General features: G+C 35.7%; 1 protein-coding gene across 1 annotated transcript in view; it reads right to left on the minus strand.

Annotated features, from left to right (window-relative positions):
• The window catches only part of LOC150101394 (serine/arginine-rich splicing factor 4-like), a 51,460-nt gene extending 33,319 nt beyond the window's left edge, over nucleotides 1–18,141 (minus strand). The window contains exons 1-2 of the mRNA XM_090400927.1: nucleotides 18,043–18,141; nucleotides 4,174–4,297 (exon numbers count right to left, since the gene is read on the minus strand). Coding sequence (XP_090257053.1) covers nucleotides 4,174–4,296 — 123 coding nt within the window. The 5' untranslated portion in view covers nucleotide 4,297; nucleotides 18,043–18,141. The remainder of the gene's footprint in view (nucleotides 1–4,173; nucleotides 4,298–18,042) is intronic.
• Nucleotides 18,142–23,014: the final 4,873 nt, after the last annotated feature.

A 23,014-nucleotide genomic window follows, 5' to 3' on the forward strand; every position in this document is an offset into this window, starting at 1 on the left:
AAGGAGTCAGACAAGGATGTTTACTTTCTTCTCACTTGTTTAGTATATATGCAGAGGACATCATGCGTGAAGCACTGGATGAGCTCAGGACAGGAATTACGATAGGAGGTAGATTGATCAGTAATCTGAGGTACGCTGATGATACAGACATGGAAGAACTAGGACTAATTCTTGACAAAATTAACAAGATCAGTAATAACAGAGGACTTCAACTCAATTCTAGCAAGACAAAGATCATGGTTCTCAAAGGAAAAACAAACAGAAGATCTTGAGAAACAAATGTATCTTAATGGAGAAAGAATTGAGGAAGTCAGCAAGTTTGAGTACCTGGGATCCATTATTAATGTGAATTATTAATTGCTGTTCAGAAGATGTCAGAAAAAGGTTAGGAATGGCTAAAACAACAGTCAGAGACCTGTCTAAAATCTGGAAGGATGGATCTATCTCCATGGGAACAAAGTTGAGAATTTTGGATGCAGATGTTTTTCCAACAGCAACTTATGGATGCGAGACTTGGAACCTAAAGAAGTCAGATAAGAAACGGATATCTGCTTTTGAGATGTGGTGTTACAGACGGCTGTTGAGGATATCATACACTGAACGCGTACAAATGATTGGGTGTTAGAAAAGATTAGTAGAACTTTAAGTCTCCTTAAGGATATTGACAGAAGAAAGTTAAAATATTTTGGACACATAGAAAGGATAGGAGGAGGACTTCTCAGAACATTAATAGAAGGTAGAGTTCCTGGAAAAAGAGGCAGGGGTAGACCATCAATGAGATGGATGGATGGCGTGTGCGGAGTGATTGATCTTCAAAGTTGAGGCTGCCAGAAGGGCAAACAGGACTACATAGCGAGGATTAGTGTGGAACATCATCAAGCATTGGAGTACCATACGGCATCTGTAGATGCCAGTGAACACAGACAGACATATCAGTTCAGAGAAATGTGGGGAACATGTTTTCATGCCAGTGAGGATTACTTTGGTGATACATTCAGTGCATGTTTGGATTGGAAGACCAGAAACAATAGTCCAACCATTGGAATGAGGCATACAAGTCACTGAAGCTGTCCCACTTGGCACTGTTATAATGCCAAACTACTCTTGTGTAGTAGTTTCACTATTCACTACATTCACTGTGCATTTGGAAGGGTCATTGGTGAGGAAGAGATGTAGGTTGTTTAGAGAGAGAGAGTGGTTCAGGTTATCTGGCATTCTGGTTGGCATGTGAACAATTTGTGTCATGTTGTTAGCGATGGCAAATATTTGAGCATTTTTGCCTGCAAGATCCGTACAACTGGAGGAGGAAAGACAGTTGATGTTATGGATATTAAAATCTCCCGGCAGGATGATTTCACTATTAGGAGAGCGGGAGAAAATCACTAAGGAAAGGAAATTACAGAGCTCAGTGGTTAGTGGCATTAGGAGAGTCTGAGTGGAGAAGAGATATTTTCAACCCAAGGTCAAAGCTGGGCAATTCTAGGTAGGTGCTCTCTAGCAGGGGTTACGACGGTGTTTCCTAAAGTGTGATCTGCAACACTTAAACTATCTTTTTACTTTTATATTTTAGTCACTGTATTCTCAGATAAGAGCAGGTCTATTCTACACTAAGTTTAAATTCAAATAGTTTGAACTATGCAGATTGGAACTTGGATAAAATATCATCTCCCTTTTGTATAAATAAAAATACATTTAATAATTAAAAAAAAAAAAAAAGCTTCACAGTTTATAATTCATTATAATGAAAATGTTAAAAAAAAATTTTAAAAAATGCCTAAAAGGGGGGTACATGTGGATACTGATTGAACTCAATGTGAAGATACACCCACAGTCGAATAACGAAATTAAACAACTTAATTTCTGATCAAGTAAAATTTACTTTCTAATCACACAAAAATACTTGCTACAATTATTTTTCATCTAGAGCAGGGGTTGGCAAACTTTTTAGACAATTGACCCCTTATTGGAATCCTAAACCATTCACCGATTCCCCCATCATATTAAATAAATCTTTGTTTTTCTCATCAGACTGAACCCTTTCGGGATGGTCTTTCATCTTTGCAGGCTTCATGGCATCATTACTGAAAGTCTTTTCACATAAGCATTGTTTCATTGATAAATGATGGTATAACTCCAAATTTTAAATACTCTTGTGAATACTGTCAGCAGTTCTTATTATCAGGGACCACGAGGGCACTATAACTTATAAAAAAAAAAAAAAAAAAAAAAACTTATCAGATCGCCAGACACCACATTGATAGCTATGGGTGATAAATGCACACTAGCCCTGATTCTGTTTCTGTTCATGATGCCATCAGCAGGGAGAGCATGCACTTCTCCCTCTTTGGCTCAGCCGATCAACCAGTTGGCGTTGCCTGTTTACTAGATGTTCAATCCCTAGGGGCCAATATCAACTACTTTGGCAACCCCCCTGATCTAGGGTATTTCAGTAATACTGTTAATACACCCAAATTAAAGCATTTTTTTTTGCAATTTAAATTAATTTTTAAGTACAAAAAAACTATAACTATAATGCAATGGCTCTGGTTAATGACTTCTTATAATGTATGAAAATATTATGCCTGTGCAGTGTAAATATGAAATATGCAAGCAATTTAACAAATGTATAACAAAGTAAAAAAAAAAAAAAAAAAAAACTTAACTATAATTCAATGGGCTCGTTAGCGACTTCTTATAATGCATGAAAATATGCCTGTGCTGCAAGCGATTTAACAAAATAATTTAAATCACAGAAAAATTACTGTTTTTTGAAAACAGTAAAAGTTTAATGAGGCAACTATTCTATAGCCTTTTTTTAAAATGCAAATCCTACCCACAATCAAATTCCTGATATGCAAAGTTTACAGGATACTATTATAATAGCAATATATCAAAGTTTACTTCCTATAACAATTTTTTGCCAAATTAGTCATATATGAGAACTTCAAATAAGGAGAGGAAATTAACGGTTAACGGGATTAATTAATTCCTCGACGTTACCGCGTATATCAAAATCGCATTAATCAAATCTAATAATCAATGGTAAAAATTACAATTCGTCCATAATCGATTACTGTATTAATAATTCATTTTATATGGTACTCTTTTATGAAAGACAAAAAATGAATGTAAAGTAAATGTTTAATAAATACTTGTATCTACATTATTTATTGCAATTTTTTTTATCAAAAGAAGTTATCAAGAGTCGTTTGAACAGTTTTAGTTTTTTTCTTATCAGCATAAATTCTACGATAACAAGCAAAATGACTCTCCAGACATCGGCAAACAAGCAATAAAATATAAAGAAAAAACACTGCAAATATAATACACGATGATACCAATTAAGTGGATATTGAATCCAACATTATTTCATAGCAGAATATATAGAAACTAAAAATTTCGGCGGATTCAAGCATAAGCAACATTATGGGCAACTCATAGTAAAGGTGGAGTAAGCTCCAGATCACTTTTCTTAGTATTTTCCATAATGTAAAGCACATCTCCTAGAGGAGAGATGTATGATAAATAAACCTTTGGCTCTCTATTTCAATAATACATGAAGGTTTATTTATTTTCAGTCACAATCTAGAAATTATTGAACAAAGAATAAAAAACAACAACACCATACTATACTGACATCGGAGGTCGCGGTATCTCTCAGATACAATTTACTGTCAAATATCACAAACCTTTACATAACATGTGTTAAACCAAACTGACAGCAAAAAACAGTGCGAAATATAACTCGTAACATACATACGTGCAGCTATTCATGGCCTTCATTCTTACAAATTCACTACACTGAATTTGTAAGAATATTTATATTAAACAATTTGCATGTATCTGTCAGATCAGCTGCAAGCTCCGCAGGATTAAAGGCGCGTTAATCAAAACTTGGCGCATACATCAAGGGACCGCTGCAATTAGTTTCGCAGCGTTAATCAAATCATGCATTAAGCAAGGGATACCTGTACTCTAATTTGTAAACCAATGTTAATTTTTACAAATTAATTTGCACTTCCTATTACCACACAAATGTATATATACATAAATTCATATCAAGTGTGACCAGCATGAAGACAAATTCTTCAATCTCCTCTTAAGGGGATTGAATAAATCACTGCAGAAATGAGAATTCATAATTAATAATATTATAGAAAGAGCTGAACTCACCACAAATCCAAAACCATTCTTTATAACAATCTCTCTTATTTTTCCATATCCCTTAAAAAATTTCTCCAGATCTCTCTCACGTACATCATAACTGAGTCGTCCAATGAAAAGTCTGGTTCCCATCCTAAAAAACAAAATATAGAAGTTATTACCAAATTCCAAAATTTTTTTATAAGAAATATTTTACGTAATACTGCTTTTGCATGCTTCAAACACATGATTTTAACAAAGAATTTGTTTCCCACTACAAGGCTGTAGAAACATTGTTGTGCTACACATGGGATGTCAAGATCAGATTTTTTTTTTTATTTCATACAAATAATTGAGAAATCAAATATAATTTAGCTTTTTGCAAATCATTGTAATCATTATTATAATTATCTGAGATCTGCAGGGAGTCGAGGACTCATCAAGGGAGGCTATAAATCTCCCAAACCAGATGCCATACCTTCCCTTAAATTCATTCACACTAGAAGTATTCACTGCTCTCTGGGAGAAAAACTCTTACCCTTTTCTTGACTGCAAACAAATTTAACTTCCATGAATGGCCCTATGTTTTCTCCCTACCTTTCATATTATGAAAAATTTCATCAATGATATCCTATAACACACATTCAAAAGTTTATAGACTTCTATCGTATCACCCCTTTCTCCTGTTACCCAGTCTGCAATCCACATAGAATCTGTCCTCAATCTAAATCCCATACTTTTAACAAAGATAAAAGTGCAAAATCAGAAATACAGCAACCGATATTAGACTGGAGTGTTCTGAAAAAGCAAAAATATCACACAATGACATCTAAACAACAGACTTATTGCAGTATTGTAGTTCTTTTGCCCAATCAAAATAGGAGACAAGTCAACAAAAATGCAAAACAGCAAGAAAAACTCCAACTACAGACAGGTTCCACAATGAAGACTTTTCTTTCAGAAAATGGTTTTCCCTTATGAAGTGACCAAGAGAATACATATCACAAGACAAATGTGTTGGTGGTGGATTGTGCAGTGGAAGCAGTTACCCACAAGTCCTCAAGGAGATGAATGAAATGCAATTTTAATGGATATTTATGAGTATATTACATAGACGTTAATTAAATTTGCTCAAATTTCATTATATACTCAGTTTATATTATTATTAAGACCTCCAGAGTCAGAGACTCACTGAGGGAGGCCAAATACTACACACACACACACACACACCAGCTATCATATTTATTATTGAATTTGTTCACATTGCTTGCACACACATCCAATTGAAATCCATTTAAATTACGCACCACCCTATGAGAGAAAAATCTAGCCCTCACTCCCTTCTTAGCATTCAACGATGTCCTCTTGTCCTTTTCTCACCCTCCATGCACTGAAAAATTCCATCAACTGAAATCCTGTTGACCTTTCATAAGTTTGAGCCACAATCATCCCTCCTGTTTGTTAGTATCTGCAGTCTACAAATTCTCAATCTGTCTTCTTAATCAGTATTCCACAATCCTGATATCATTTTTAACATTCATATAATCAGCTTGTTCATTTATAGGCACTATTAACATTAAAAATTCCAGGGTGATTCCAAGTGATAACTGCAAGAAGTACTCTGCATTATGGTAATATTAGGCAACACTCTGGATAGAAAAACAATCACTTAAGACTGCTACTTATTCCAGAGGCTTGATGGAGTGAAACAGCATTGGGAAAGAATTAAAACAAGCATTGAATGTTTCCAACATTTCATCTCAGCTGAAGACACCTTCAGGAGGTACAATATAAAACTAAAACACAAAAGCAACAAAAAGTAAAACTCAGTAAACAAGTCTATAGTCTAAAGAGGGCACACGATGAGTGAGCACTAACCAGAAGCTTTGGTTATATTGGAGATCCCTAAAAATTAAGTCTGTCCATTCCACTAAGAACAAAAATGCCTTCTTTTAATGTTACTGATATTTGTTCCTGATATCTGCATAAAAGAAATACAACAGGTCCTTGATTTAATGGACAAAAAAATATGCACTGAAGGAAAAATTCAGAACTACCCCCTCCCTTTCTTGGATAGAGCACGCTAAATGGTTGAGTCAATGAATCAGCATTATCTTATCATGCACTGTGTTCTGCTTGGGGTATTACATCATCTAGGTCAGTGCTTCCCGAAGAGTGTTCCGCGGAAAGTGAAAAACTGTTCCGTGAAAAATTATGAAAATTAATATGAGCCTGGAATGGTTTAAATGCTGCAACAAATTCAAACATGTTTGAAAATCAGACGCTCCTCAGTTTGTGTGTGGATTGTGCTATTAAGGCCAGCACGCGCTGGCCTTAATAACACAGCGATAGTGCACTTAGCTTTATGAATACGAGACTGATGATACTCGACTCTAACCAAGGTGTTCAGTTAAAATTTCAAGATTTTAGTCTTGAAAGTTTCAAGTGTTTCGTCGCAAAAAAAATTTGAGAAATGCTGATCTAGGTGATGATTTGATAGTTGAAGTAATTCCTTTTTAACTTCTCAATATCAGCTAAATCAAATCAATGGCAGCCAGACCCAGAAGTGATACCAAGGCAGAAGTCATTTCCATATATAAAATAATCAAAAGTTGTCACACCTTGTTATTAAAATACTCCGGATTAGATCTAATAGATAAGCTTAGGTGTTGATGGTTATTCATGACTTATTTTTCACGGTATTAACAACGCCACAAACACTTTTATGAACAAAGATGTTTTATTAAAGGTTATATTTTGCTGATTTTCAACCCAGCATCATCAGAGCACAACACACTTGGAAACGCGACAGTGAGTGAGCAAAACAATATAATTGCAAAAGACAAAAGATCTAAAGTCCTATTTTTTAGTGCCCTCTAACAGGAAAAAAAAAAAAAAAAAAAAAAAAAAAAAAAAAAGCAGTTATCCAGGAGTTTTTCTTAGGATAACCGTCTCTCAAATTTTTGGCAAATTAATGCAACCATATTTGTTAAGGTTGGGAGAATTCTTCAAAGCCATTGCTGACTCAAAAAATAATCTTTCAGATCTATAACGACTCCTAAATAGCACATTCGTTTTCCTCCATCTAATCCTGTGTAGAGGGTCCAAAGCGTGGTCTGCCAGTCCCGACTTTCCATAGTAATAGTAGCGAATGTATCTTTCATGTTCTTCCAGGCAGATGTTCACTGATCTTCCTGTTTTCCCATAAGAGGCCAAGTCACAGCCACACGGAACTTCACACACTCCTGGGTGTGCTAAAGGGTGAAGTTTATCCTTAGGCGAGCGGATCAGAGTTGCCAGCTTGACATGAAGTTTGAAAGTGGTGCGAAGGCCAAGTTTGGGAGACTGTTATCCTAAGAAAAACTCATGGATAACTGCTGTTTTTTTTTTTCCCGTTAGAGGGCGCCAAAAAATAGGACTTTAGATCTCTTGTCTTTTGCAATTATATTGTTTCACTCACTCACTGCTGCGTTTACAAGTGTTGTGCTCTGATAATGATGAGTTGAAAATCAGCGAAATATAAGCGTTAATAAAACATCTTTGTTCATAAAAGTGTTTGTGGTGTTGTTAATACCGTGAAAAATAAGTCATGGACTCTGGATTAGAGATAGATGTTGAAATTTTTTTCACTTGGCTATACTGTAAATTAAAAGATACCAAGGATTACAGTAGCAAACAAATTAATCTGAACAAGCTGAATTTGTCAAGTTTCTGGTTTTGGCTTTAGTTCACTATTTTGGTTGAATGCTGCATGTTTTAATTGTCTGTGCAATGTTTTTTAATAGGGTTGTGCATTTTTATTAGCGTAAAGGAGTTGCCATTCAGTGTTTTATTCATTTTGTGTAGCAATAAAATGGATACATCTCCAAGAACTCATTCAAAAATATGTATTCTTTCTCTGCACACAACCGTGACTCAAAGACAAATTTTCAGTACTGTTAATACAATTTTAAAAATTGTTCAGGGAGACAGGTACCTTTCTTCTGACAGAAAACAAAAATGTGGGTGAAAAAGGAAAACTACACTTCCTCAGGAAATACAAAATGAATCCAAGATTATCTGCTGTAGCAGCCAGTGGGATTAATGTTTCTGACATTACAGTCCATCAAAGATTGTTAGAAGTAGTAAGAGCTGCCTACAGTTAAAAAAAAAAAAAAAAGTTGAAGACTGCAGAAAGAAGCTCCAGTGGGCAAAAGTATACAAAGATTGGACTGTTGTAAAGTGGAAGGAGGTCATTTTCTCAGATGAGTACCTTTTCACTGTCCAAGGAGAGGAGGGCAATTACCATATGTTCGCAAATCAGTGGCTGAGAAGACTTATCTCATCCACATTCAACAAGCCTCCTAAACAGATCTGGGGTTATTTTACATATGACTGTCCAGGATCACTTGTGCCTGTTGATGGTATCATGAAAAGTGAAAAATACATAAAAACACTATTACTTACTATTATAATAACGGAATAACTCATAAAATATTCTTTATTCGTAGAATTTTCACCTGAGTATCACAGGCATCATCAGTACAGGTACAAAGGCTAATTAAACAATAACTGTTATATTCACAAAGCACCACCTGAGTAGCTAAGGTTAAATTTCCTAAATTTATTAAAAATATATTTTTTTATATATGGACTGAAAAATCAGTCACTATCTGCATAAAACAAATACAATAGGTCCTTGATTTAATGGACAAAAAAAATATGTACTAAAGGAAAAATTCCGAACTACCCCATCCCCTTCTTGGATAGAGTACACTAAAAGGTTGAGTCAATGAATCAGCATTATCTTATCATGCATTGGTGTTCTGCTTGGGGTATTACTGCTTGTTTTTTTTTTTTTTTTATTTTTTTTTTTTTATAAACACGTGTGTGTATACAATCAATTCCACGTTAGGAAAGATTTGCTGATTTATAGAGTACTATCACTCACAACGGGGAAAGACTTAGACCATCGGATCTGTTTAGGTTAGGGGAGTGAAGTACGTTTCACATGTTTCTTTGTAAAGCCATTCCACTAGGAATCGACTTTTGTCTTGTTCCACTGAACTGTGTCTAGTGTTGATGCATGCTCTGCAAGTCCACTGTTCAGGTTCAAGGTACTGGATATACGACTTGTGTTCTTGCAACCAGATCAGAGCAATCTTCCTGTTTGTCCGAAATATGATAACCCACAAGAGCAGGGAATCTGATAGACACCTGGATGGCCGAGATGTGAGAGCTTGTCCTTTGGAGACACCAGGAATGTGGAGATTTTTCTGACGGGTCAAAAGGCCACATAAATATTTAGTGGTTTTAACACTTCAGCTATGCGTTTGCTAATGCCTTGCACATAGGAGATAGGTAGACACGACTACTTAAAGCCCTTTTTATGAAGGAATTAATATATTTTAATGCTCTTTGTAAGTTCTTCTGAAGAACAAAAGGAGAGGGCTCTATGAACCAGTTTTTATAGTACCTGCCTTTTGACTGGGATGGTGATGCAATTCAGCATGGATGTACTGGCCTGTATGACTCTCCTTCCTATAAACCAGTGGCGGCAAACCTTTTTATGTGCAAGTGCCAAAAAATCCACAAATCGAGTTGCTGACGTGCTGAGCAGTTTTTAATAGAGGAAAAATTAATAATATTTTATAATTATTTATAATATTATTCAGTGTAAAACTGATTACTGTATTATTAAATTGATTTTTATTATGTTGGTTTGAAAAAAATGCATTGTAATTCACCACCAGTTAGCTGAGCAAGGGAAGCAGCAGAAGGATGTCAAGTTGACAGTGAAACGCTTATCATATTTACTCGCCCGCGCGTATAACCGGCACCCCTGATTTTACTTTACGAAAAAAGACATTAATATGCCTCGTACACGAAAAATGTTTAACACGTTCACGTCAAAGCAACTCGTCCCTGTGGTTAACAACATGCCCTCCCCAACAGCCATTATACTGCAGATGCAAGAGAAACAAGTAGTTTTATTGTATCCTTGAAATAGTGCAATCAGAGACAATGGAATAGAAATGACGCTAACTAATGAATCACATGTCCCCTCTCACAGAAACTACACTGTACAGACTCAAGCAAAACCATATGTTGCACTGGAAGCACAGTATCTAACTAAAAACTATTGTCCAATTTTTCAATTACATGAAATAAGTGTTTTGTTTTATTGCATTTGAAATTGATTTCATTATAACAGATCACAAAGGCTAACTTCAAATAAAATTCTACCACGAATTGAAATATGCCATATAATGCATGTGTGACTTACTGTGCCAGCTTAAACACAAACAACCAGCAATAAAATTCAACCAAAGGTTGAAACTTTGTGCGAGTTGATCACACCGATAAAGAGAAGTTCCATCAGAATGATAAACGACACCCCTTCGTGAATGTGTTAAAACTAAGAAATATATAGTGAATGTTGTTATGACAGTTTCACATGTTAGAATTTGGTTGAAGAGAATTAGCATTTTAACTCAACAATTGTAGGTTGTGCTATTTTGAGGATACTTGTGACATAGGAAGACTAAATGATATATGCACATAAACACAAGATATTTAATTAACCAAATATTTCTGTCTGGAAATAGCAGACCATCCTCAGTGGTATTACAAGAGCAGTTTTAAAAAATACAAGCTAGAATACTAACAATAGATCGTTAAAAATAGAACACCGTGTGATGTTATATCACTAAGTATGAAACGGAATATTTTGAAGTAGACATGATTGAAAAAATAAATAAAAAATACAGAGTAATCTTGATTAGACTTTACCAGATTTTTAATATAGATATACAGTCATTATGATTCAGGTTGGGACGATGGAGCAAGACTTCCACGCTTTCCTTGAATAAACGTTCAAACATATAATGGGATCTATGGAAGAGGCGAGTCCTGGACCAAAAGATGCTGTGGTCAGTTTCAATCCCATGTTGAGTCAATCCAGACTTTTCAGGTTTGTTGTGAAGAATAGGAGAATTGATGTTCTTGGATTCTTTTTTCAAGAGAACGTCCAGTCTGTCCAAAATAGGAGAGATCATGGCTGCAAGGAATTTGATAAACTCCGGGAAGAGATAAAGTTGAGCGTTTGTCTTTAGAAAAAGGAAAATAAGAAGACAATGCATTATGTCTGTATGCATATGAACATCACATTATGAGATACTAATGCACTGATGTGGTCATTAGCCTCTATAAATGAGTTGCCCTGTCCTAGAAATACTTCAGACACAAGCTTTATTTGCTTACACTTGCATAAAGGATTAAACCAAGAATATAATTTCTTGGCATCTTTAGTTTATAGTATAACCAGGTGAAAAAAAAAAAAAAAAAAACTTCACAGCATTAAACACTCCATTTAATTCTTTCCCAATGTTATATTTTTTTTTACTTTATTACACTTAACATAGTCATACCCAGCACATAAGCCTAAGCATGAAATTTTGGGTAATAATGTAATTTCCCTGGGAAAAATTTTGGGGCGTCGCCCGGTTAAACAAGCCCCCGCTGTTTCTGCCAGGGAACTGGGGCAAACAGCGAAAAGTCAGCTACTGGAACAAATCTGAAAGCACACCCCAACTCAACATCACCAGAGTTAAAGATCGGTACTATCAACATAAGAAGCCTGAATGGCAAAGAAATGGAGCTAGCTGAGGAATTAGATAAGTACTAGATCGACATAATTGGGGTGACTGAAACAAAAAAGACAAAAACTGGTGAGATCTTTCTGAGCAATAAATACAAAATGTTATATTCATGAAATGACAATAAAGGAAAAGAAGGAGTAGCCATAGTATTCAACACAAAATACGAGGCTAATCTTGAATGGCAGGCAGTCTCAAGTAGAGTGATGTAGGCAAATATCAGAATGGGGAATTGGACAATGAGACTTATTTGTGCCTATGGTCCCACAGAAGGTTCTAAGGTAGAAGTATAGGAATTTTTTGATGCTTTAGAAAAAGCAACTGACACAATGAAAAAGTTTGTCCTTGTTGGGGATGTAAATAGCAGAGTAGGAAATGATTGTCAGATATACAAAAATATTTTGGGAAAATTTGGAGAAAAGAGCAAAGCTAATAATAACGGCAAATACCTGTTGGACTTCTGCTCAGGCCATGGACTGGTTATTACTAACACCATGTTCCAACATAAAAATGTGCACAAATTCACATGGAGAGAAGATGCAAGGAATAAGAAAAGTCTGTTATTGTTGTTAGTGATGTTTTCTCACTGGTGCAGGACATCAGAGTGTACAGAAGATTTGAAATTGGAAGCAATCACTATTTAGTCTTGAGAGATAAAATTGAATTTCATACTGAAAAGAATAACATGTAAGAAAGTTTTAAAGTGAATAAAAGTTGAGCAACTCTCAGATGTGAACTGCAGACAAAAATACACAGAGATTATTGAAGAATAAATGAAAGAGTTTTTTCTCAAACTGAAAAAACCCTGATTGATTCAGCTAGAGAGGCATGTGGTGAGGTTGTCTGGAGGATAGAAAAATCAGAACTCCATGGTTGACACAGGAAGTTAAAGAGGCAGTGAAGGAAAAGAAGAAGAAAGCATATCAAAAGTCCTGGCAAATAAGTCATCTTTTGCTCTTAAAGAATACAGAGACAAATGTAAGAAAGCAAAACACCGTGTGAAACTAGCTGAACAAAAGTCATGGGAGGATTTTGACAAGAACATAAAAAATAAATATCAAGAAGGTGGTAAGATATTCTGGAGGTTGCTGAAGAAGCTTAGAAATGAAGGAAAGAGTGCCGTAAAAGAAGTTAGAGATGATAAAGGTGACATGAAAACAGGAGAAGTAATTACTTCAAAAAATTGCTAAATGAAGTAAGCAGTGATAGCACAGTGGTAAAAAACACTCAACAGGTATACAGTCAGGAATACATATGTATACTTGAAGTACAAAAAGCCACCAAAGGCTTGAAATGTGAAAAGGCAGCAGGAGTAGATGATATTCGACCAGAAATGCTGAAGTATGGTGGTATAAATGTCTTACACTGGCTGCACTGCATAGTTCAGAAGGCCTGGACAGAGGGACGAATTCCCGATGATTGAAGTAGAGCTCTAATAGTGCCCATATATAAAAAGGGAAATAAGGTTGAATGTGAAAATTACAGAGGTATTTCCCTACTGAGTGTTCCTGGCAAGATCTATGCAAGTATACCTGATTAACGGTTGAGAAGAATTGTGGAAAAAAAGCTTGGTAAAGAACAAGCTGGATTCAGGCCAAATAGAGGCTGTCAGGATCAGATCTTCACTTTACGACAAATAGTTGAGAAAGCATGGGAATATAACAAAGATCTGTATTTAAGTTTTGTTGATCTGGAAAAGGCATATGACAAGGTGCCAAGAGAGAAGCTATTCAATATGCTACAGTTATATGGTGTCAATGGGACATTATATCAAGCAATACTTAGTCTGTATTCATTATCTATATGGATCACATTATGAAGACAAGTGGTATTAAACATGATATCAGAATTGGAGATGTTAATGTCAGCTCTTTGCTTTATGCGGACGATGTTATACTTTTAAATAAATCTGCTACAAGTTTGCAAGATTCCCTGACTAAACTGAATAACTGTTGTAATAGATATGGTATGAAGGTCAGCATTAAAAAGACAATGACAATGAAAATAGGTAGAATTGTTGAAAATGTCAACTGTGTTGTGAACGGGGAACCTGTGGAACAAGTAAAACATTCCAGCTACTTAGGCACGATTCTTAGTGAAAATGGTAAATTAAATATGGAAATAGACAACAGAATCAACAAAGCTGGTATGGTGGGAATTCAATTGAATAAATTCATATGGAATAAGAGAGGAATTAGTCGGAACACTAAATTCACTGTATACTGTTCTCAAATATACTGTGTTCAAACCAGTTTTAACTTATATGGATCTGAGAGCTGGGTCAGAAGTAAAACACTTGACCAAAGACTAGAGACTGCAGATATGGGAGTCCTGAGAAAGATTACGGCACGAACAGGTGGCATCAATGGCAATATCATTAAAAATGAGGATATTAGGAAAGTTCTTGACATTGTCGGCATCCAGGAATGCGTTAGCAGAGCTAATTTCAGGTGGTATATGGTCACTTAAACTGAATGGGCAAGGAAAGATTAGCAAAACAAGTGTTCTCTGCTAGGTTGGCAGAAAAACAACCCAGAGGAAGACCAAGATATAGGTGGAATAATACGGTACAATGTGCCTTAGACGATAGAAATATAAGATCTGATAATGATAATATCGGAGTCTTGACAAGTAAGTAACAGACTGATTTGGAGGAAAACTGTAGATAGGAAGTTAGTAATGATGTAAATTTTTCATGTAGTACTATCATATCCTGTACACCCCTTGAGGGTACATGTCAGGGATTTGATGATGTAATTTCACCTGAACTTCACTACAAAAACAAAGTGCATTCATAGGAGTAGAAAGAATGTATGATAATCCCATTGCACAAGGGTAGTGCAAAAACTTGCATATCCAACTATCGATCAGTATCTCAGGAGTGGTAGTAGTGATGATTTTGGAAAAGTTGGTTAGGGCTTGCATTCAGAAATATGTTGACAGTGAATCTACTTTGAAATAAATAACATGGGTTTACTAAGGGAAGGAAGGTAATGTTTTAGCAACTTGTTTACATTCAATAATAATGTTACCACTGAGTTAAACAAAGAAAATGGATACACTATGATACATTTGGATTTTGACAGAATGCATGGAAGATTGTTGTAGAAATTGGTGAACATGGGAATGGATTATAAACTATTGGTGTAGATAAGAGGATGGCTGACTGACATCAAAAAGTTGTATATGGGGGGGGGGGGGGAATCTGAAAGATTCAAGGTAACCAACAGTGTGCCTCAAAGATCAGTCCTTGTTCCACTGTTATTGAATCTGTAGATTGCCACTGGGAAGGATTTGACATGCAACATAAGAGATATTTGCTGATGTTATGTTATTGGAAATCTACTGATTTGCAGTACTTACAGAATGATTTGATCAGGCTGGAAAATGGCTGTCATTTCAATGTTAATAAATGTAGGGTCATGCACTTTGGTGTGATCAGCTATCCAACAATGTCATATTATATTGGTGGGATTATGCTTGAAGAAATAAATGAGGATAGGGATCTGAGATTTTAGTAGACAGAAAGTTGAAGTAGAGGGAGTGCAAAGGTGAGTGTCATAAATGATATCAGAATTGTTGAATGCTGATTAGAAAGATAGATGAAAATTTGTAAGCTGTAGACACTAGCTAACAGAAGAAAGAGAGGTGATGTGATTGAGACTTAGAAACTTCTGAAAGGGTTATACAGAATTTCAGTGTAAAAGCTGCTCACCTTTAATTATTTTTAAAACTTTATTGCAAACAATTCTTTTCAATGTGATATTCATTTTTATCCTACTTCAAAATGTCATGATCTCTTCTATATTGATGGAAGTTGAGAATGAATGCTATCAAGTAGTGTGATTGGAATGGATTGCCATTGAATGTTGTGTGTACGAACAGCATGATGAATTCAAAAATAGATACGACAGCTGGTGCGCGAATAATATGGCCTCCATAATAATTATATCATTAATACGGTGTATGTAGATAAATAGCTGCAGTAAAAGTGGTTGACTATTAAACCTGTCAGTGTATAACAAATTTAGTTTAATCCTTTATCCAAGTGTGAGCAAACAAAGTTTGCGCCTGAAAGTATCTTCAGGACTGGGGTAAGGTGGTACAACACCAAGGCAACTCGTTGCAAAGGTGGAGCAAGCTACCAACACTCCTATCTCAATATCTCCTATAATGCAAAACACATCTCCTTGCGGATATGTCTAATGTTATGCATTAAGGGAAGGGCCACTACCCAGACTAGTTTCGACCTTTATTGAGGTCTCTTCAGTGGGAGCCAGGCAGAAGCATTAGCAGGTCATCTCTACCTATAGGAGTTGCCAAATGCTGTGCCACCCTTTTTTAATAAATTACTCTGGATTTAGAGAAAGATGTTGAAAGTTTATTTTTCACTTGGTTAGAGTATAATAAATTTAGTTTAATCCTTTATCCAAGTGTGAGCAAACAAAGTGTGCGCCTGAAAGTATCTTCAGGACTGGGGTAAAGTGGTAACCTTACCCCAGTCCTGAAGATACTTTCAGGCGCACACTTTGTTTGCTCACACTTGGATAAAGGATTAAACTAAATTTATTATACTCTAACCAAGTGAAAAATAAACTTTCAACACCTGTCTGTGTATATTGCAAAATCAATGTAAAATGTGATAACAGGATATAGCAGAAGAAAGGGAATGGTGCTTGCAATAAGAAACTTAAGTGTTTAAAAAAAAAAAAAAAAAAAAATGTTTATCTGCTGGTAAAGTGGATACTAGCAATGCTAATGATGCGAGTAACATTCAAGAGCGCACCGGTTCAAGAGAGTTGCATAGATGAGATGTGCCTTGCTGAGGCACTTTTTTTGCTGGCCTAGTGGTTAGCGTATCTGCTCTCCAGCCAAAAGGCCGCAGGTTCGAATCCTGCTGTGGGCATGGATGTTTGTGATTGTGAAAATACTAGTGATGGCGGTGGATGGCATTGGTGGTTCGAGTAGTGGAGGATGTTGTAGAGTAGGTACCCTCCCTCGATGAGTCTTTGACCTCCCTGGAAATGTGATGTAATAATTAGCTAAGCATCTGAGGTTATTTTGAAGTTTTTTTTTTTATATGGTTTTATCATGGGGGGGGGGGGGGCTGTCCAGAGGAAAACAGCTGCTTATAACATTAGTTAGCTCAACCTTCAGCTGAAAAATGCTTTTTATTGCCCTCCCTTAACTAAATGGGTTATATCATCCATCTAACTGTATTATGGATTTTCTTAGCAATAATATATAATTTATAACAAATGTATGTAAACAGCTGGAAATGAACTGAGTCACTTGTGACAGTAGTATCCGTTTTCCACTTAAGGTAGGAAGTATATGACAAATTTCAGGTTTTGACTGGTTCATAGTCTTTCACAGGATATGAGTAGGATTTAATGATGTATAGTGAAGCTCACCTTTAAAAAATCGATTGGTGTGATTAGCAAATAATGAGCCCCCTCCCAAATCTAGTACAATAACAGTGACCAATAAATCTGAAGCCTCCATGTGAATTAATAATAAATACAGCTTCATTTGGAGGATGCACATCAGAATTCATACCTAAGGACCTGGTTCCTATGGTTCATACAAGAGGGCTTTATTCATGTATTTACATACACCGCGCATGTACTTTAGTAATCAGAAATATACTTTCTTCCGTATCCTTGTTAAACAAGTACATGGGCGTAAGTGATTTTCAATATTTTAGTGATTTACTATATCACTGTCGCTTTTTATGTTTTGGTATTAGTTCAAAATAGACCATTGCACTGGAAATTTCAAAAAAAAATTTACTAATACAAACAAGCATCATATAAATATTATACGTAATAATTTTTCGCAGAAACTTTTGGAATTGGTGGGTAAACTTAGAATTAAGATATCACATAATTTTAAAAGCGCAATATATATATATATAATATTATATATATATATATATACAGTATATATCAGAAGAAACATAAGACAAATGTATATAATTTTACAAGAAACGCCAATATAAAAAAAACTGCTAAATAAACGAATCTGAAAGCAAAAATTCATGCAGAACAATAGTACTAATATGTACTTCTTGCCATTTACGCTAATGCAGATAATGGCGAACCACTCGCAAAGCATAGCACAAGGCGCAAACAATTACCTCAACATTTTTAACTGATATTATAAAGCATAACATCCATAAATAATTAAAAGAAATCATGCAGAAAATTTACTAAACCGTATTTACTTCGATAACAAGGGAAAAAAAACAAAAATAACATACCTTATAAACTGAAACAATATACAAAGTCAGGCAACAACGTAAAACGCCAACAACGATATTTCTTCCTTTCTCGAACTAAGAGTATCCCCAAATTTCTACGGGGTTACAAAACGGGATCCACGGTTATGTTATGTCGAGATTTTCCACTAGGAGACACTACCGTCAAAATATAAGAAAATATTATTTAACTTTTCTTGAAAATTAAATACAGAAGTGAAAGCACAAGTTAGATACAGCTTAATAATTGTAAGGCAAAAATAATGACTTCATATAAAATAAATAAACAGTTAATTACTAATTATTAATTGATTAATGTTAATTTATTCACAAATGGGTAAATTATAAATCTTGACATTAGTAACCTTTAAAGACAACATTAATATAGTTCCGATAATAATAATGATTATTATTACTAATCATTAGGAGCCTGTGTAGCTCAGTGGGAATATTTTATTTTCACAATAACGTCTATGTACATTCGGACAAACTATTTACAGGTATATACAATATGTACATAGCATGCTTATTTAAGTTAACATTTTCATTGACATTTCATTTTCATTTACAACTAGATAACATGTTCAATATCGGTTTCTACCTAGAAACCTTTACAACATTTTAGCAGTTATTTTAGGCCATATATTATAAGTTACATATTGAATTAATGCGATGTTATTACCTCATAGTAAGATATAAGTTGTTGGTTACTTATATAGAATTAGATGTACATATATTTTTGGCAGTATATCATACGTTACATTTTGGTTTAGTCAAAAAAAAATCAGCTAAAGCCTTTTATTCCCTTACTGGGAGTAGGCGAGGCCTTTATACCCTATCTAGCTTTTGGAGACTGAGTGGGCAGCTCAATCTCCACCGGTAGCCAATCAGATAAAGCTGGCCCATGTCATTCACTAATTATAGCAGCCACCGATGAAGAGGCTGGGAAACAAGTGCTGCCATCTCTTGGTAATTAACCCTAACAAGATATGTTACTATCTGAAATAATGTGGGCACTAGGGTCGATTTTCTTGAGTTTACGGGATAAAAAATCTGAGTTTCCGGGAGAAAAAACCCCTTGCCCAGAGATCGACTAACTCGGGAATCGGTCGAAAAAAGGTTTAGAAAAAGTTCCTCCAGTCGGCGACCAGACTTGAACTTAAGTCTGACTTCAAGCAACCAAGTGCAGAGGACGCAAGCGCCACTTCTACTGAGCTTCACAGGCTTTCTATGTTAGTAATTTTTCTTAACAGATAAATTACTGTTGACATATTTACAATTGCTGATTTTCATATATACATGCATTATTCAATATTGTTAGATGCCTCCCTAGCCCAATTGGAAGAACGACGGTACGTTGCGCTCTTCGATTGGAAAAGGCCTAAATTCGATTCTCGTCAAGACGGGAGAAATCTTTATATGGACGATTTTTAATCGAAGGTGAGTTAGCCGATCTTATACGGAGGGAGCAGGATTTTTTCTCGTGGAAACTCGGGTTTTTCATCCTGCATACAGACAAACGGGCCCTTCAGAACACACGCAATTTACAGACAAAAAAAATACTAGCCGTGGTGGGCAGTAGCTGGCGCTGAAGGTAATGATTGGTAGTAGAGGTTCGGCGAAGTGGTGGAGACAGAGAGTTGTACAATAATTAACACAGTAAATGTATCTGTGTTAATAATACTGTTGTTTAACTTCCATAGCGGTAGTTTCTGTTGGTGGACGTGTTGCTGTCGTTAGCCTCAAGGAAATGTTTGCCCTTCACCATATAGTGGCCACAAAAAGCTAATGGCAAGGGACAAACTTTTTTTACGGTTAATTCCATATATCGGCTTATGTAGATTCTGTCTAGTCGAAAGGTATTGGTGGGGGAATGATGGGTGTACTCTTTACATGTTGAATGTAATATGCAGAGTATGTCTTTGGGTTGACATCGCTGTATAATGTTTGAATAATTGTTTTTTGTTAAGGTACTTTTCACCTCTTTGTCTAGCATGCTGTTTTCTATAAAATTCATGTATCCGGCCGCAATTATATTTCCTGTGTTTGCTATTTTAGTTTCTGGGGTTTCCCAAAAGTGTTTTTTACTGTTGTGTTCACCTGGGCCATAAATGATAATTTATGATCCAGCCATAACGCTTCATCCAGTGGATGTGGCGTTTGCACACCATGGCGCTTGACCGCATGAAGGAAGACTGGCTTTCGAATCTAGTCGGTGACCAGAGGGGTCACCGACTAGATTCGAATTAGTCGATCTCTGGTACGAGAAAGCCGTTTTTTTTCTGTCGAAAACTTAGAGTTTTCATCACATAAACTCAAGAAAATCGACCAAGAACCCACTCTATTTCAGACATTAAAAATATTGTGTTAGGGTTACGGATCACGAGATGGCGGCACTTGTTGAGCAGCCTCTTCACTGCGTACCGCTTAACATGTTCATTGCCAATCAAGCGATATCGCGTGATGCGAGTTCTCACCAAACGGCCGATCACGTGTTATCGCGTGGGCGTCGCTAACTAAATAAAAAAATTAAAAAAAATTGGCCACCACACTAAATTCCAATTTTCAGCTTGGCAATGAAAGTGTTAATTAGTGATAGCCTTGGGCCAACTATCTCTGATTGGCTACCAGTGGAGATTGGACTAACCACTCAGTCTCCAAAAGTTAGCTATGCTAAAATTGCCTCGCTTATTCCCTATACGGGAAGAAAAAGGCGTTAGCTGATTTTTTTTTATCATTAAAAATAAATAATAATAATAATACAGTGAGCTTTTGTAGCTCAGTTGGTTTCGACGATATCGTCTGGTTGAAAAGTGCTGGGTTCTGACACTGGTGTAGATGATGGAGATGAAGAGTTGTAGAGTAGGTGCCTTCCCTGGATGAGTCTTTAGACTTCTTGGAGGTGTCACGAAATAATAATAATAATAATAATAATAATAATAATAATATATAATATTAATTTCTTTCTTGATCTCTCAAATATTTACATATACACAATTATCATCTTGAGTAATATTCAGTATATTATTTTACAATGTTCAGCACTAAGTGAAATTTCAATATAATGTAATTTCAATATAATTCAATATAATGAAATTTCAATAATAATGATGATAACATAGTTTTTTTGCTATCTTTTAAAATAACAATCACAGCAATAATTTACAATTATATAGTTCAGAGTTACACAAGTTATATAATATTACATGAGTTTACTATTTTTTTTTTTTTCAAAGTTTGAGAAAGAGTGATTATACAACACTATTTACACATGTGCAATTAAAATATTATATTTCCTATTTCTCACAAACATACAATGTAAACTCATTATTTACATATTTTTTAATAATAAAAAAAATCAGCTAACGCCTTTTTATTCCCGTATATACAAGAAGTAGGCGAGGCCGTTTTTAACCCTATCTAACTTTTTGGAGACTGAATGGGCAGTTCAATCTCCACTGGTACCAATCAGAGATAGCTGGCTCAAGGCTATCACTAATTAAGTGGCACGCAGGGAAGAGAGACTGCTCTACAGGTGCCGCCATCACGTGGTCCCTAACCATAACACTCGAATTTAATGTCTGAAATAATGTCTACGGTCGATTATCTTGAGTTTAGAGGACGAAAAACCCGAGTTTCCAGAAGAAAAAACCCTCTTGCCCGTGCCAGAGATCGACTAACTCGGGAACCGAGTTCCCGAGCTAGTCGCCGACTAGACTCGAAACCCAGTCTTCCTTGGTGCGGCCAAGCGTCGTGGTATGCAAACGCCACATCCACTGAGCTACACAGGCTCTTTTTTAATAATAAGAATAATTTATTACATTATTTTTTTTCATGTTACATAGTAATATTATATTAATGATATTATCACATAATAATCAGTATCTTCTTTATTGGTATGTAATTTACTGACTGCTTTGTTACCTTTCTGCATTTGATTATAAGGATTACGTGTAGATGGGTGTGGCAAGTTAATCCCACCTACTGCGAAGCTTGGGTTAGCTTTTATGAAGAGAGTGGGATTTAGCCTTCACTATTTACGTTGTTGTTACTGTTTATGCATGGGCTGTAGGCATTGGATGCTGGTGATTTGTGATCTGTGTATTAGTGTTAATGGTGTATTAACTCTGTTAGTATATTTTCCAGAGTTCGTTTTATTAATGCTCTGTAGTTATCTATGTTTTAAATTGAGTTGCGTTGATATATGATGTGATCTCACAGAAGAACTGTTTGAGTTGTTGAAAGGTGTAGGGATGTAGAGAGTTGTAGTAGGTCGTGTTATACGATATGTGTCTCTGTTGTTTCGATAGGTGATGTTGATGTAATTCTATATGTCACCATGCAGTGGCGCACTCAGGATTTAACCTTTGGGGGGGGGGGAAGTTGAGTATACGATTTGCGAATACACACTACGCATCGCATACGACCTATGACTGAGCATCTGCAGTGATCGCTAATTCATAAGTAGTATAGAAATAGAAGACACGACACAACATAAATAAAAAAAATGAATTTTAATTAGGAAAAGATTTTTGGAAAATTTTCTAGTGATTTTTCCATTTCTTTGGGGGGTGCTCAGGCCCCTTGGCCCCACCTCTGGATGTGCCACTGTCGCCATGTGTTGGTCAGATATTGGTTGTTGCGTGTAAGGTGTCCAAATCACTGTTGACACAATTTTCCTATGTAATGTTTCTAATTTTGTTAGGTGGCTGTTTGATGTGTTTGCATAGACTGTTATACCGTATCTGGGAAAGGATTCGCAGATACCGTGATATAGGAGTTTTTTTATGTTGGATGGAATAATGTCTTTTACTTGGAAGAGTTTTGCTGCGATGATCCGGAGTTTGGTATGTAGGTATTCTATATGTTTTTTCCATTTAAGGTGGCAATCTATATAGAGACTAAGCTACTTTGCGTGTATTACAGGTTTGATTTCGGAACATTGGCAGGTATTTTTGTTGTTAATGCAGCGGTA

This window comes from Typopeltis vanoorti, chromosome 11 (assembly GCF_054136105.1).
Source record: "Typopeltis vanoorti isolate ZY-2024b chromosome 11, IOZ_Tvanoo_1.0, whole genome shotgun sequence".
Lineage (NCBI taxonomy): Eukaryota > Metazoa > Arthropoda > Arachnida > Uropygi > Thelyphonidae > Typopeltis > Typopeltis vanoorti.